General features: G+C 49.3%; 1 protein-coding gene across 2 annotated transcripts in view; it reads right to left on the minus strand.

Moving 5' to 3' along the window:
• Positions 1-336: 336 nt before the first annotated feature.
• LOC119464300 (cyclin-T-like) overlaps positions 337-13,085 on the minus strand; it is a 31,088-nt gene continuing 18,339 nt past the window's right edge. For both annotated transcript variants that reach the window (XM_037725208.2, XM_049656315.1), the window contains 2 exons: positions 5,968-6,140; positions 337-3,508 (listed from right to left, as the gene is read on the minus strand). In XM_037725208.2, coding sequence (XP_037581136.1) covers positions 1,343-3,508; positions 5,968-6,140 — 2,339 coding nt within the window. In that variant the 3' untranslated portion in view covers positions 337-1,342. The remainder of the gene's footprint in view (positions 3,509-5,967; positions 6,141-13,085) is intronic.

Raw genomic sequence — 13,085 nt, forward strand, 5'->3', positions numbered from 1 at the left:
TCGCTACGTTAACTGTACACTACAAACTATGTACTATGTCAGGAGAGCTACCAGGCCAACCCGAATAAGTAATTTGTTCCATATTTTCAGTTTTTTTTTTCTGACATTTATAAAGTACATACGAAAAGCTAGCTGATGACCAACATGCTTGATGGCACTTGCATAATTTTTTGTTACACAGGCCCACACAAGCCTAGAACTGCACTGTCAACAGGTTGCCAGTGTTGACTGCAGCGGTCGGCTCTTAGTGCAATCTGGTCACAAAGTACTTTGGCCTGGGAACTTCTGCTGAAGACTATACTTAACAGACCACTTAGGATCACAAAACACTGTAAGTGTCAATCAAGTGAATCTTTATTTACACAGCAGGAGCAAAACAGAGGGTCCTGCCAGCCGCAGTAACTCCTGAACACAACTGGCTGAAGAAGCAACCAGCTTCAAAAGAAAAAGAAAAAAGAAAACTAAGCCGCACAAGCCATGTCAGGAGTGGGCACACACACACACACACGAAAAAAATTAAGTTCAGGTGACTTCTATTGCAACACACAGCTGAATGCAACATAACATCAACCACAACACTGCATGTTTCAACATTATAGTATATACAGACATTACACTATGTACAACTCACACTGAGCAAACTTCGACAACTTTTTTTTTTCACTTTTTTTTTTCTTTTGCTTCTTGAATTCAAAGAAAACAGCTCCGATGGTGCCTAACCTGAGAGTCGCAATGCACTCTACACCCCCCTTCCCCATTATCCCAGATATGCCACACGGCGTGGCCTATGCCGCGGCAGCATACAAATCCCTCCCCATCGCTAAGCACAACTCTCCTAGAGTTCCCACTTTGCTACTATGTACACGGCCGCACAGGTGTTGCGGTAACAAGGAAGCCACCAGCGTTCGACGCAGGTCGCCATCTCACATGTGGGCGGTATCGTGGAAGGGAAGAAAAAAAGAACTGATGCCACAGCGCAACAACACAGTGTGGCAAACCACCAAAGACTCAACACACACTAGAAATCCAGGCTTCTCTCACACACACACCACTCACAAAGCATCAACAACTCTAAAGATGTCAATATTTCGTCTGGGACAACGGCACTGCTATACACATGGACCACAGTACACACATTCTCACAGCACGACCTGAGCAGTTACGCTCGCGTGATCCTGGAAAGCAGAGAACCGAGCCCGATAATTGTGTGTTCCTGAATAAGTTAGGGAAAACCGGAGGCACAGCCACTTCTGGAAAACAGTCATCCTCGCAAGGGGTGGGCGGCCTCCAGTGGTGTGGGATGCACACATTTGTATAAAAACCTAGCCTAGAAAGTCCCCGCTCACTCTGAAGGTGGTGGCGGGGGTGGGAGTGGCGGCTCTTTCGGTAATGGCGGGTCAACAGGGGGCGGCGGGGGCGGTATGCCGAAGTACTGGGGAACCTGGTACGCACCTGGCGCCATGTGCATAGGGGGTGGAGGTTGTGGCACATAGCCGTATGGGCCTTGAAAGTAAATCGGGGGCGGCGGGGCCGAAAACTGAGGCGCAGGAACGTAGCCTTGATGAAACTGGGGTGGCACATGATTGGCACTGCCACCAGAGGGCGCCACGGGTGGTGCCGGGTAGCTTGGTCCAGGCGGTGGTGGTGGAGGTGGCGGCACAGGCACGGAGGACACCTTTCTCGACTTGGGCGAGCGGGCACGATGCTCCCCATCGTCGGACCGCCGGTCCCTCTTACGGCCGCTGTTCAACCGCTCCTTGCTGATCTTGAGCTTGAGGCCCGTGCTCGGAGGGGGAGGTGGCGGAGTGTGGGGTCCCTTGCCAGACTCTCCTCCGTCAGCTGGAGGAGGAGGCGGGGGCGGTGTTGGCGTGGGCGGAACAATTTTGAGCTTGGGGATTTTGATCTTCAGGGCCTCCCGCGGCGGGCTGCCCGTCAATCCGCTGCCTGACTGCTGAAGCTTCTCTTTGCTAATGGTGATCTTCAGGCCACCGCCAGCGCTTGGCTGCGATGACCTATTGCCATTTTCTTCCCTCGACGCCTCCCGGCGCTCTTTCTCCCGCCTCTCGGACTTCTCCTTCCGCGAGCTTTCGGACTTTGAGCTACTAGAAGACTTGCGGTCGTGTTTGCTGAGGCCATTGCGTTCCACTTTTCTTTCTGAATCAGCCACGGGCATGCCATCTGCAGTTTGATTCGTGGCAGCTTGCGCATCGATGGCATTGCTCGCTGTGTGGTGAGCAGCCGCGTCGGGCACCCTGTCACCACCGTGAGACTTTCCTTCCGAAGACTTGTCTCCTCCGCCGTGTTTGCCTGGGGATGAGTGCTTGTTTTTCGAACGCTCTTTGTGCTTGTGCTTTTCTCTGCGTTCCTTTCGTTCGGACCTCTCTTTTTCCTTGTCCTTTACTGGGGGTGCAACCACTTCAGGCTTGACTTCCGGCTTCTCAACAACAGCGGCTGCCGGTGGAGCAACAATTGGTGCCGGTGGTGCTGCAGGTGGTGGCTGTGCAGCTAGAGGTGGGGGTGTGGAAGGCCGCGACTTCTGAGGCGGGAGCGGCGGGGTTGCCGGGAGTGGCTTTGGTGGCGGCGGGGGAGATGGGGGCCGTGCCTTCGGCGGTGGCAGTGGGGGAGTGCGGGGCTCCGCTTTTGCGGGTGGCGCCGCAACAGGCGGGGGAGCCACTGTTTTCAGTGGGCCATTACTCTCCTCGACCTGCACTGTTGGGGGCGGTGGCACCACCGGTGGTGGCAACTGCGACACTGTCATGAGTACATCCTGCGAGTTGCTCCTGTCATCAGCATCAAACTGCAGCGGTGAAATGGCAGGCATCATGTCCGGCCCGTCCAGGCCAAAGGAGAAGCTGTCGATGGACGAGTCACCGCCATCGCCACCAAAGTGAGAGGCAAAGTTGAAGTTAAATCCACTTGTGTCATCGAAGGCATGCTCCTGTTTGACATGCGCGGCTGGTGGCTCTGGCTTGGCGCTGTCGGCAGCGGAAGCCGACGGCCGTGGTGCTGCAGACGCACTCATGTCAAAGGTCGGCTCAGGGTGGGGCTGGTGATGCCTGCTTTGAGAATGTGACGAGGGAGCCTGATGAGGAGGGTGAGACACGGCTCCGTGATGCGACTCAGACCGGTCGGTTGGAGGTGGCTGAAGCTTTTGCTGACCCTTTTGGCGATAGCGCTTGTCTCGGTATGCGTCCAGTGAAAGCGGCTGAGAACCGTGACTGCTAGACCCTTCCTGGGCCTTTCGCTTGCCAGGAGAAAGGAGGTGCTCGGCACCCTGGTTGCCAGTCTGCGGTTGCGCCAGCCCTGGCGACCGCTGCGATGATCCATGATGCGGCGGAACCTTGGCGTTTCGATGCATGGTTGGGTCTGAGGGTGGCTTCCGGTTGCTGCCGTGGCTACTGGAAGCAGACTGCCTTTCGCTGCTAGCAGGAGCCTCACTTGAAGTGGACTGCTCGTGACTAGCACAGGCTGCAGCCCTCTCGTCTCTCTTCTGCTGCGCATGGGCCTCCTGTGAAGGTGCACCAAGTAGGTTTGATCACATGCACAGCAATGCATCCAAAAAGCCTTTATTTTTGGGGCCTTTGATTTTAAAAAATTTGGCGAGTGGGAAATGTCACGACTGTTAAGGGCACGTGAAAATTTCAGGAAAGATATATGGACACTATGCTGAAAACTAAATAAATTCAAAGCTTGATAATAACGAACCTCGATTTAACGAAATCTACAATGTAACAAACTATTTTCATTTCCTAACCATAGTTCCGTTGAAAACTGTATTTTTTTGCGATTTAATGAAGTATAATTTCATGACACGGTTTCAATTTAACCAAGTTATCAGCCATTTCAAGTATGTGCTTGGAGTATGGCTGATAAAATATAACAAGAAGGCATAAAAATGTTGGCCGAGGACCAAAGTTATTTGCTAGTGTCCCTCCGCATTAAAAGATTGACCGGCAAAAGATGCTGAGTGCACGCGCCAGGACCTGTTATGTAGGAAACACCTGTGCGCCATTTGTGGCATCGGTAAACAACTTTGAGGCTGCAAGGTGCCCAGCAGCTCAGATACACGAGAGGTGACAATTCTTTCAGTGCAAAGAGAGGGTAGGCAGGGGGCGAATGCGCAGTAACATGATCAAGCACTTGCTATGGGAGGGAGCAGAAGGCAGACAGGCGCACATCTCCTCCTTTACCCGTGCCGTGGCTGAGCCTTATGGCCCATACTGCAATTTAAGAATTCTAGTTGGGGAGTTCGCAAGGTGACCACTTGGAACAAATTCTCAGGATGACACCTGTTTCGGTATATTAATCCTCGACCTTTGCAGAGAAATGCATTCGCGTTCCAGTTACTTTTGTGCTCCAATACACAAAATGATGTTTTGTTAAGAAAGTAACCGGAACGCCAATGCTTTTCTCCGCAATGTTCGGGAATCAATATCTTGAAAGTGATGTCGTTCCAAGTGGGTGCCTTTCGAACTCCACAGCTAGAATTTGTAAATTGCCATATAACCCATAAGGTAATTAGTTAAAACTTCCAATTAGTTAAAACTTATATTAGGGAAAACTTCATTAGTGAATTTTTCTGAATTAGTCAATTATGCATTTCAATTTTGTGTGCAAGTAAGGTCTGCCTCTTGTGCTATTTGCCACAGGCAACGCTTAAAAAAATTTTTGAAAGGGTCTGCTGAAACACCCTGTATATTAATAAAACTACAACTTGTGGACTCAAGTTTACATCAAATCCCATGTTACTTGCGTTTCCAGTAGGTGACACACTATGTTTTTGCCGTGAGTGCAAGTGATACGCGCTATGGCCACTGGTCGCAGAAACATGTCACTTCTCTCGCCTGGCGGTGAATAGGTTCAGATCTCTCGCACCTTTGAAGTAATATTTACGCCATATTATGCAATGTAAATGTAGGAGATATTTTACATTTAAGCTTTTCGTATGTGTCCCACTACTTCTTGGTTGCGGATACAAACTGTACTTCGAACTTCTGTTTGAAAATAAAGGATTGATTGATTTTCACACCAATGCTTCCAGACACCAATACTTCCATGATGTTTAGGCGGAAATCCAAATGTGAGCGATTTCTATGCCTGTCTTTCTTGTGCAAGATAAATGTGTCGAATTTTGCCACATAAAAAGCAATGGCGAGGCAAAGATGGTAGAGTGTTCACATATGCTTGCATCCATTGTCTACCTAGATTCAAAGCTCGAATAGAGAAGCTCTGTAATATCACCATTACTTTAGGATTTAAATATGACTGATGCTTTAGAGTTACAAAAAACTTTACTGATTGCTCATTTTCGGCGCTTTACAAAAACTTTCATTACATGCAGCAATGACCTCATGCAGCACACGGCAACTTTTTCATCTCCAATTTTAAAAATGACGTAATTTTCTGAAGCGCCATCTGTGACCAAAAAAAGAGCTAGACACATGGATGCTCATATCGAATTCCGTAGTATGAATTGATCCTTTTTATCATAGCTTGTTGGTAGCAGATGTGCAAAACTTATGTACGACCTTATCTCGCCTATAGGAGGTAAACGGTTATGATGCATCTCTTGCTGGTGGTACCGGAGGAGCAGTCTGAATGTGATTTTTCAAATTAACAAGGGTCGCATTAACGTGATTTTACTGTACAACAAACATGGTGCTACTTCCAACTGACGTTTATATACACCAACGAAAAGAGCAAGGAAATTAAGTTATCAATCAGACACAAAGATAAGCCTGTCTCTAAGTGGTCACGGCCCTTGTGCTAGGTATCAAGAGTTCTTAATGCAATGAGGACCAAGCCAAAGACCTGACACTGTTGCTTCCTTTAAGAAAGGCTCGTTTCCTTGTCCTGTTGATAGTGTGCTTTTGCAAGTTCTACGTTTACCGCCACATGCCTTTTAATTCTGCACTGCTACAGAAATAAATTTGTCAGCAAGCAGTGAGAAATTGATGGTGTACACACCTTCCGGGAGGATGAAGATGATGAAGCAGTTCCGCTGGTGCTGGGTGTTGTGGCAACTGGTGTCGGTGCCCCCGTAGCACTTGATCCGCTGCTCCCTGCTCCAATGCTCATGATCTTGCGCTTGAGCCGGCTCGGGCACTTGTCCAGGATGGCCAGGAACTCGGACGTCAGCTCTGAGGAGTTAAAATGCGTGCCAAGGGAATTCACGACGAGCAGTGGTAAAGCAGGTCACTGCAAACTCCGATCTACTACAAACCCCACTGCGTGTGTCTCACTAGTTTTACTCACAGTCATCAGCAGTCTATTTGATGTCCACTGCAGGAGACAGACCTCTTCCAGCATTTCCAAACCCCCATCTTATGTCAGCAGACACAATACTACGCCTGTGAATTTCCTAATTTCATCACAACACCTCTAACAGACCGCCGGTGATATGTCCTAGGCATTACATGGCCTCTCCAACCTCATTTCTTCCTCTCAATCTCAACCACATAGAATATTGGCTACACCTGTTTGCTCTCTCATCCATACCACTGTTAGCGTTAGTATATATCTATAAATTTTCGTTCAGCTGCTCACTGCACTGCCCTTAGCTTCTATGTTAATCTCCCAAGCTTATCTTCCCCCACAACATGTTCGTATGAGCCGCATACGACTGAATTTGCTAGAATTCATCAAAGTTGCCTGCTATGTCCTTTGGCTATATATGTACGTATTTACTCGATTTTAATGCGCCCTCAATTGTAACACGCACCCGTTTTCCGTGACCGAAAACAAAAATTCTTTACAGTAACGCGCACCTCATGATTTCATACAGAAATACAACTTTCTCTCATTTGGAAAAAACTAAGATTTACTCCTGATGCACTAAAGTTGCGATGAATAAAAAAAGTTGCAGTTTCACCTGAAAGGCGAAGCATCGATTGCAATAGCAAATTAGTAGACAGCTGTGCAAAATAAGGATAGCAGTTTTATCGGCCGTATAAACTTGCAAACATTTGCTTACTAACTAAATTAACAAACACGGCGTCAAGCACGCATAAGCAAACATGAACACATCTCGCTCGTTGACCACGGAAACTAGCTGTCAAAACGCGAGTGACAAAGCGCGGCGAGTGAATTGACCTTCGTGCTAGCACGCCTCTTGCTTCAACGTGAAATATAAGCGGTGAAAACACAGCGTGCGGCCGACTCTCCCCGTCGCAGATCACTTTCAAGATGGGCGATCGTATCGCCGAGTGGATCGTCGCACAATACGTTCCGCTTTGGTTCACTGAAATCCTTCCGCATAGCTTTGCTGGCGAAAATACTCTCTTCCTGTTTGTGCCAGTCCCACACGCTAGTTTCGGATTAGCCAAACGCCCGTGATGCGGCCCGATTTCCGTCCGTCTCCACGCACATGATCCCTTTCCTTTTAAATGTGGCATCGTGATGAAAATGGGAAGACAGACGGTAGACTAATGCCTAAGCACAAGTACTGCAGCACATGGTGAAAGTTACGGCATCTAGGCTCGAAGCGCACACGAGGCAGCCATTTTGAAATGCTGATGGCTATATGATAGCACCAGATTTAGGGTTGTACTCGATTCTAACGCGCACGCAATTTTTGGACCTGTTTTATAGGGAAAAAAGTGCGCGTTAGATTTCAGTAATTACGGTATGCATAGTAAAGAAAAATTTAAACACGAACAAGTAAAGGTTAACTTATAACAAGTAAAGGTGCAGTCAACTTATAACGATATGAAGAAGAACGAAAAATCTGATCATTATAACCGATCATCGCTATATCTGGACTGCCATTAAAAAAAAATATACATTTATGAAGTCCCGAAGCCAAATTTGCCACTTGCAGTAAAAAATTGACGTTGTAGAAAGTAGGCTGGGAAAAACAAAATGTTTATTTATACCTCTAAATAGCGTCTCAATCGTTAGGCGCGCTGAAATAGAAATCTGCGCTTGCTCTCGCACAACTTTCGGATTCACAACCGCCGTGTGCATCGCGTCCAGCTGCTGCACGAACACTGGTGGCTATAATTTAGCGTGCGTCAAATCAATGACGACACAATTGACGACATTGCACTTTGGTTGAACATCGGGGTCGATGTCAATGACGGGCCCTTGTCAATCTCGTCGTCACTGCCGCTGCTGTCGTCGCCTCTGTCGCACAACGCCGCCGTCTGTCGGGACAACGATCGCCCCGGCGGAGATCTCTTCGCAGAACGAAGCAGCACTACCTGCACTTAGAAACTCCTCCATAGAAGCACCACCTATTTCATCGTCAGTAGCGACGTGCTCCCACAGTTCGGTAATGTCAGCGGCTTCCACCGTGTTAGTTTCACCCATGAGGGTTTCGTCCTGGCGCACAAAGCCCGCTTTTTCCGTTGATCGGCATGGCCACTGCTTCTAGCCTTCATTATCGTGCCGCTCCAGGTTTCATAATTGTCAATATCATCGACTGCGCGAGCTCGTACTTCTTCGAGTCTTGCTAAATTTGCAGCTTCGTCTCGAGAGACATGGCTTGGTGCTTTGTCGGCGCACCTCCCACTCTATCCGCAGCGAATTTCCGCGCTCGCTGAGAGCGGGATTGTAAAGGCAGCACAGGCCAGCGCATGCGCCGCTCGCTTATCACTTTCTTCCCCCCCTCTCCCCTGAACGCTTGGGCGACCACCGCCGACGCGAAGCACTTGGCGCCATCTTGTGCACACTGCACCAACTTGCGATGCTCTCCGTGGCTTTCGTGTGAAATCGGCGCGCGGGCGGGATGCGCTGCGTGGTAACAGCGGCAAATACGAACTCACGTAGGCAAACTTTCGCCCCGTCTTAGGAACAGGCAACTTAGGAACGCAAATTTCGCGATTATTCTGCATGAAAAACGCTGCCCAGAAGCAAGATTTCGATCGCTATATCCGATATGCGGTGAATAATATATCGTTATATATGGTTTTTTTTCTCATAGCCCTAATGCATAAGTTGATACTCTTAGGTCGACTCATCGTTATAACCGATATATCGTTATATGTGGTATCGTTATGCGTGGACTGCACTCTAGAATGCTTTCTTTTTATCAGGATGACTTTGGCTTGTACAGCTCTCTCCTTAATAGTCTCGCGAGAGTGCCGCATGACATGACAGCAGAAGAGTGACAGAGCACAATCGCGAAAGTGAGGGCAGCTGCACGCGTGCAGAGCCTCCTCCTGCCCAAGCATCATTTGCTAGGCTATTCCGTTCAGCCAGACATAGCCCCTGGATCTCATGTTCTTCCAATGCAAACAGAGATGCACCTGTGCGCTTCTACGCAAGCACTGTGCGACTCCCACTTAGCACATCAGACCATTGCCTACAGTGACTCTTGTGCACACACAATGGTTATAAGAAGCATCTGCAGGAGATAGACGATCTGATAAGCAGCTGGTGCTATATTGCGCTGCATGGAATAGCAGGGGTTCTCAAGCATGTTCGCTCCAGGGAACCCTGCTAAGCACCATGAAGCGCCAAGGAACCCCCCCCCCCCCAAGTTAACCGAGTTAAAATGTCCTAATTAACCGAATGTCGAATTAGCGAGAGTATCAAGAAAACAATAAACAAATGCTTAACTACGTCAACACGCTTTTATTTACTCAATGAATCAGCAAATCCTGTTTATATTTAGCACAAGACCAGTGCGGAAGCTGAAATTCTCGTCATCTCATGACTGATTACCGCTAGCAGCGGCGAAGGCCTCGTGCGCGTACATCCCGTTCATTTTTTCGCCGGTCAGCTGCTCGCAAACAAATTGTCCGTCCATCACGTTGTAGCCAGTGCTCTTATCTTCAACAGCTTTGCACTGAGTCAAAGCAAAACTACTGCTTGCCGCAACTGCTGCGGACGAAACCGCGGCCGCTATTGACGCGATCATGGACGGCGACCTTGCAGTTCAGAAGGCAGGCAGCCGACGCACGCACCAAGTCAAAACAAAACTACCGTTCGCTGCAAGAAGTGCGGATGAAACCGCATTCGCTATCAACGCTACCATGGTTGGCGACTACGCAGTTGTGAAGACACACAGCCAACGCGCGCACCGAGTGAAAACTAAACTACTGTTTGCCGCAACCGCTGCAGACGAAACTGCGGTGGTTATTGACGCGATCATGGATGGCAACTACGCACTTATGTAGGCACGTGGCATGCCACCAACGCGGTGTTACGTGCGGCGATAAACTGCAAGAATAAAGTCTTTAAAGGCTCAATTAGGCACGAAGCGCTCTGGCGTTGCTGTCAATCACGCGCCGCGTACGATTGCCGCTGAGGACCATGGCGATGCGAACTGCACCGCTTCGTTTCGGTTGGACGCTAGCGCCGTTCTTGTTCTTCTGTGGCGTGTATTTGCGATCCTCCGCGCATTTTTTTTTCCATTTTTTTTAAATTCCTCTAACGTATACGTCAGTGCGCACGCAATCGGCACCTACTGCTATCTACAAACGGGAGAAATGCGCATGTTGGTAAATTACGGCATCCGAGATTTAAGTGCGAAAGCTTAGGCGCACTGCCCGTTTTCGGAGGTTGGGTGGCTACAAACTGCTTGCGAATTTATTGCGCAGTTGTGATGTGCTTTTTGACACTCAGGCATGAGTAATGGAGGTTCTGTGGATCGAGCACACCTCGTTTTCACCGTTTTAGCCACTTGGTGAGCGCGGGACCACTGAAAATTTATCAGTGGCTCGCGGAACCCCAGGGTTCCACGGAACCGACTTTGAGAACCCATGGCCTAGCAGATGGATCTTCGGAAAGGACGATACTACTTTCACAGGTGATCTCAGCGATATTTTTAGGTAATAAAGATGCGATGCACACATGCACATTGGTCTTCTCTTCAGTTGTAATCACAGCTGATAATACTTTGGTGGGAAGCTTGACTTAAATGTTAGCATCAACACCAAATACGTTTCCCAGTGCCCCCAGCTATGCGCAATCACATTTCCCAGCCACGCGGTCTTAACAGCTGCACGACGCCAGCGTGTACGCATGGCACACACAATTTTTTTCGCGCTTCGTGCGTACATTATCATTTCCCGGCTGTCCGAAAAGTGTGCGGGACATACAGTGGAATCTTGATGATACGACCATGGCTAATACGAATTTCCGGATGATACGAATTTTTCTGTGGTACCGGCTGAGCCCCATCACTTTGCAACGTGCTAAAGAACGGTTGTTACGAATCGATTTTCGACCCGTGTCGGTTCATACCAAAAAACGCCGCCCCACCGATGGCCGCGAAAGAGAACAGCGCGCTCTCACGCGCTTTCTCCCGTTCTCTTTTGGTGCGGAGGCGCGGTGGTCGCGGCGCCGGACAGCGGGGAGGTTGCGACTGGGCGCGAAGAGAAGTGGTGGCGCTATTGTTGCTTTTGTGCTTTTCCCCACGCAGGCGTGGGGAAGCGCAGGCACCACAGCGAGCGACGGTTCGTGCGGTCTATCGCTTCAACGGAAACTGAGCGGCGTAAGCACAGCGCATACAAAGGTTAGAGCCATGTGGAGATCGCTTTCAAGATACGGTGCGCGCGACAACACCGACAGCCGGCACAGGCGCAAAGTACAAGAACGCATTTGTTCGCAGAGTAGAAGCCGCCCCCCCCCCTCCTCCCTCCCTCCCGCGCTGCCTTCGCGCTTTGCTCCTTTCGCGTGGGAGATTGTCCAATACCCCCACAGCCTTTCACGCGACGGAAGTTGCGTTTGCTCTCCGTGAAGGCGCACGTCCCCCTCGCGTTTTTACTCGCACATACGGCGCACGGCGACGATTTTATCGCCCTTGGACTCATGCTCCACGTCTCATGCTCCTCCTCCGCATCACGCTCGTTGATCTCTCCCATTGGTGGGCGCACCTCGTTGAGAAGCGTATTCGCTGCCGTCCTTGTTGGCGAGATTTTCCCGCGGAAGCCGCATTATAACTGGTACTTCCATCTCATGCAGCTGCACTGAAAGCGGTTTGCGTATACATGGAGTTCTATCGGAGTGTAAACGGGAGTCAGAAAAGGCCACGTTGTAGTCAGTTCTGCACTATAAACGGTTACGTTATAAGTGGTCTATACTGTAAATGCTTTTTACATGCGTGTGCCTGAGTGAGTTCACCTCTGACTCTTTAATTTAGCTAGTTTTAATTGTGTTTCAATGATACAAATTTCGGCTAATACGAATATTTTTCGTGACCCCGTGAGATTCTGTATCATCGAGATTCCACTGTATACCATTTACGTGTCGTGCAAGAACCCCTCACAAGATTTTCACTGTCCAATGCGCGAGCTATCCGATTGGCTACCAAGGTGCGTCATCAATTTTCTCCGTGTTGATGAGAGCTGCGCGGTCAGTGCTGGTCTCGAGCTTTCTTTTCGTGAGCACCATGGATCACCCGTGTTACGTTGTGGGCTGCAAATCTAGTGATCAGCAACATGTCAAGCTGCGACATCCGATCTGCGCCAGCATCTACGCGTTTGCTGCCGTTACTTCTTGCCGGAGGATTACTACCACAATTGAGAGTTTTAGCCTGTCCAGTATTCAAGTAAAAGCAAGTGGACTGTGCCTGGGCGTTTTACCAGATGAGCGGAGGTGCAAACGTGAACGACCTGCATAGTGCAGCCACCTGGTGGCACAGAGCCTAACAAGACAAACACATAGTTACTATGGTAGTAACCAAGTGTGTTCTACTTTGCTGCTGGTGTAAGTTTTCGGCAGGAGCGTAATTGTGATCACATTGTCTTTTTAAATGTTTAAAATGTTTTACACTTCGTCACAGCAACAATAGCTCTATGTTTGGCTGGTTAAGCTCTACATCACCAGGTGGTTGCACCGTGAAGGCTGCTCCCGTGCTCTCCTTCCTCACAGCGGTAGTAGTACGGAGGGGCTTTAATTTATGCCTTCGACCATCCATCAAAACGCCCAGCTCACCTGCGGCTACCAGTATACCAAACACACTCGACATTGTGACAGAGCGCTTGCAATGCCCGCTGCTTGGTTAGCTCTCGCAAGGGATCAACGGCCAGGCGGCTAGCGGAGAGGTTGGAGAGGCTTCGTGCGCTGGCTCCAAGACAATCGGAAGCAGTTGACATCACGTCACATCATGACACAGAGCCAGTGAAGGCGAAGCATAT

This window comes from Dermacentor silvarum, chromosome 9 (genome assembly GCF_013339745.2).
Source record: "Dermacentor silvarum isolate Dsil-2018 chromosome 9, BIME_Dsil_1.4, whole genome shotgun sequence".
Classification (NCBI taxonomy): Eukaryota; Metazoa; Arthropoda; class Arachnida; order Ixodida; family Ixodidae; genus Dermacentor; species Dermacentor silvarum.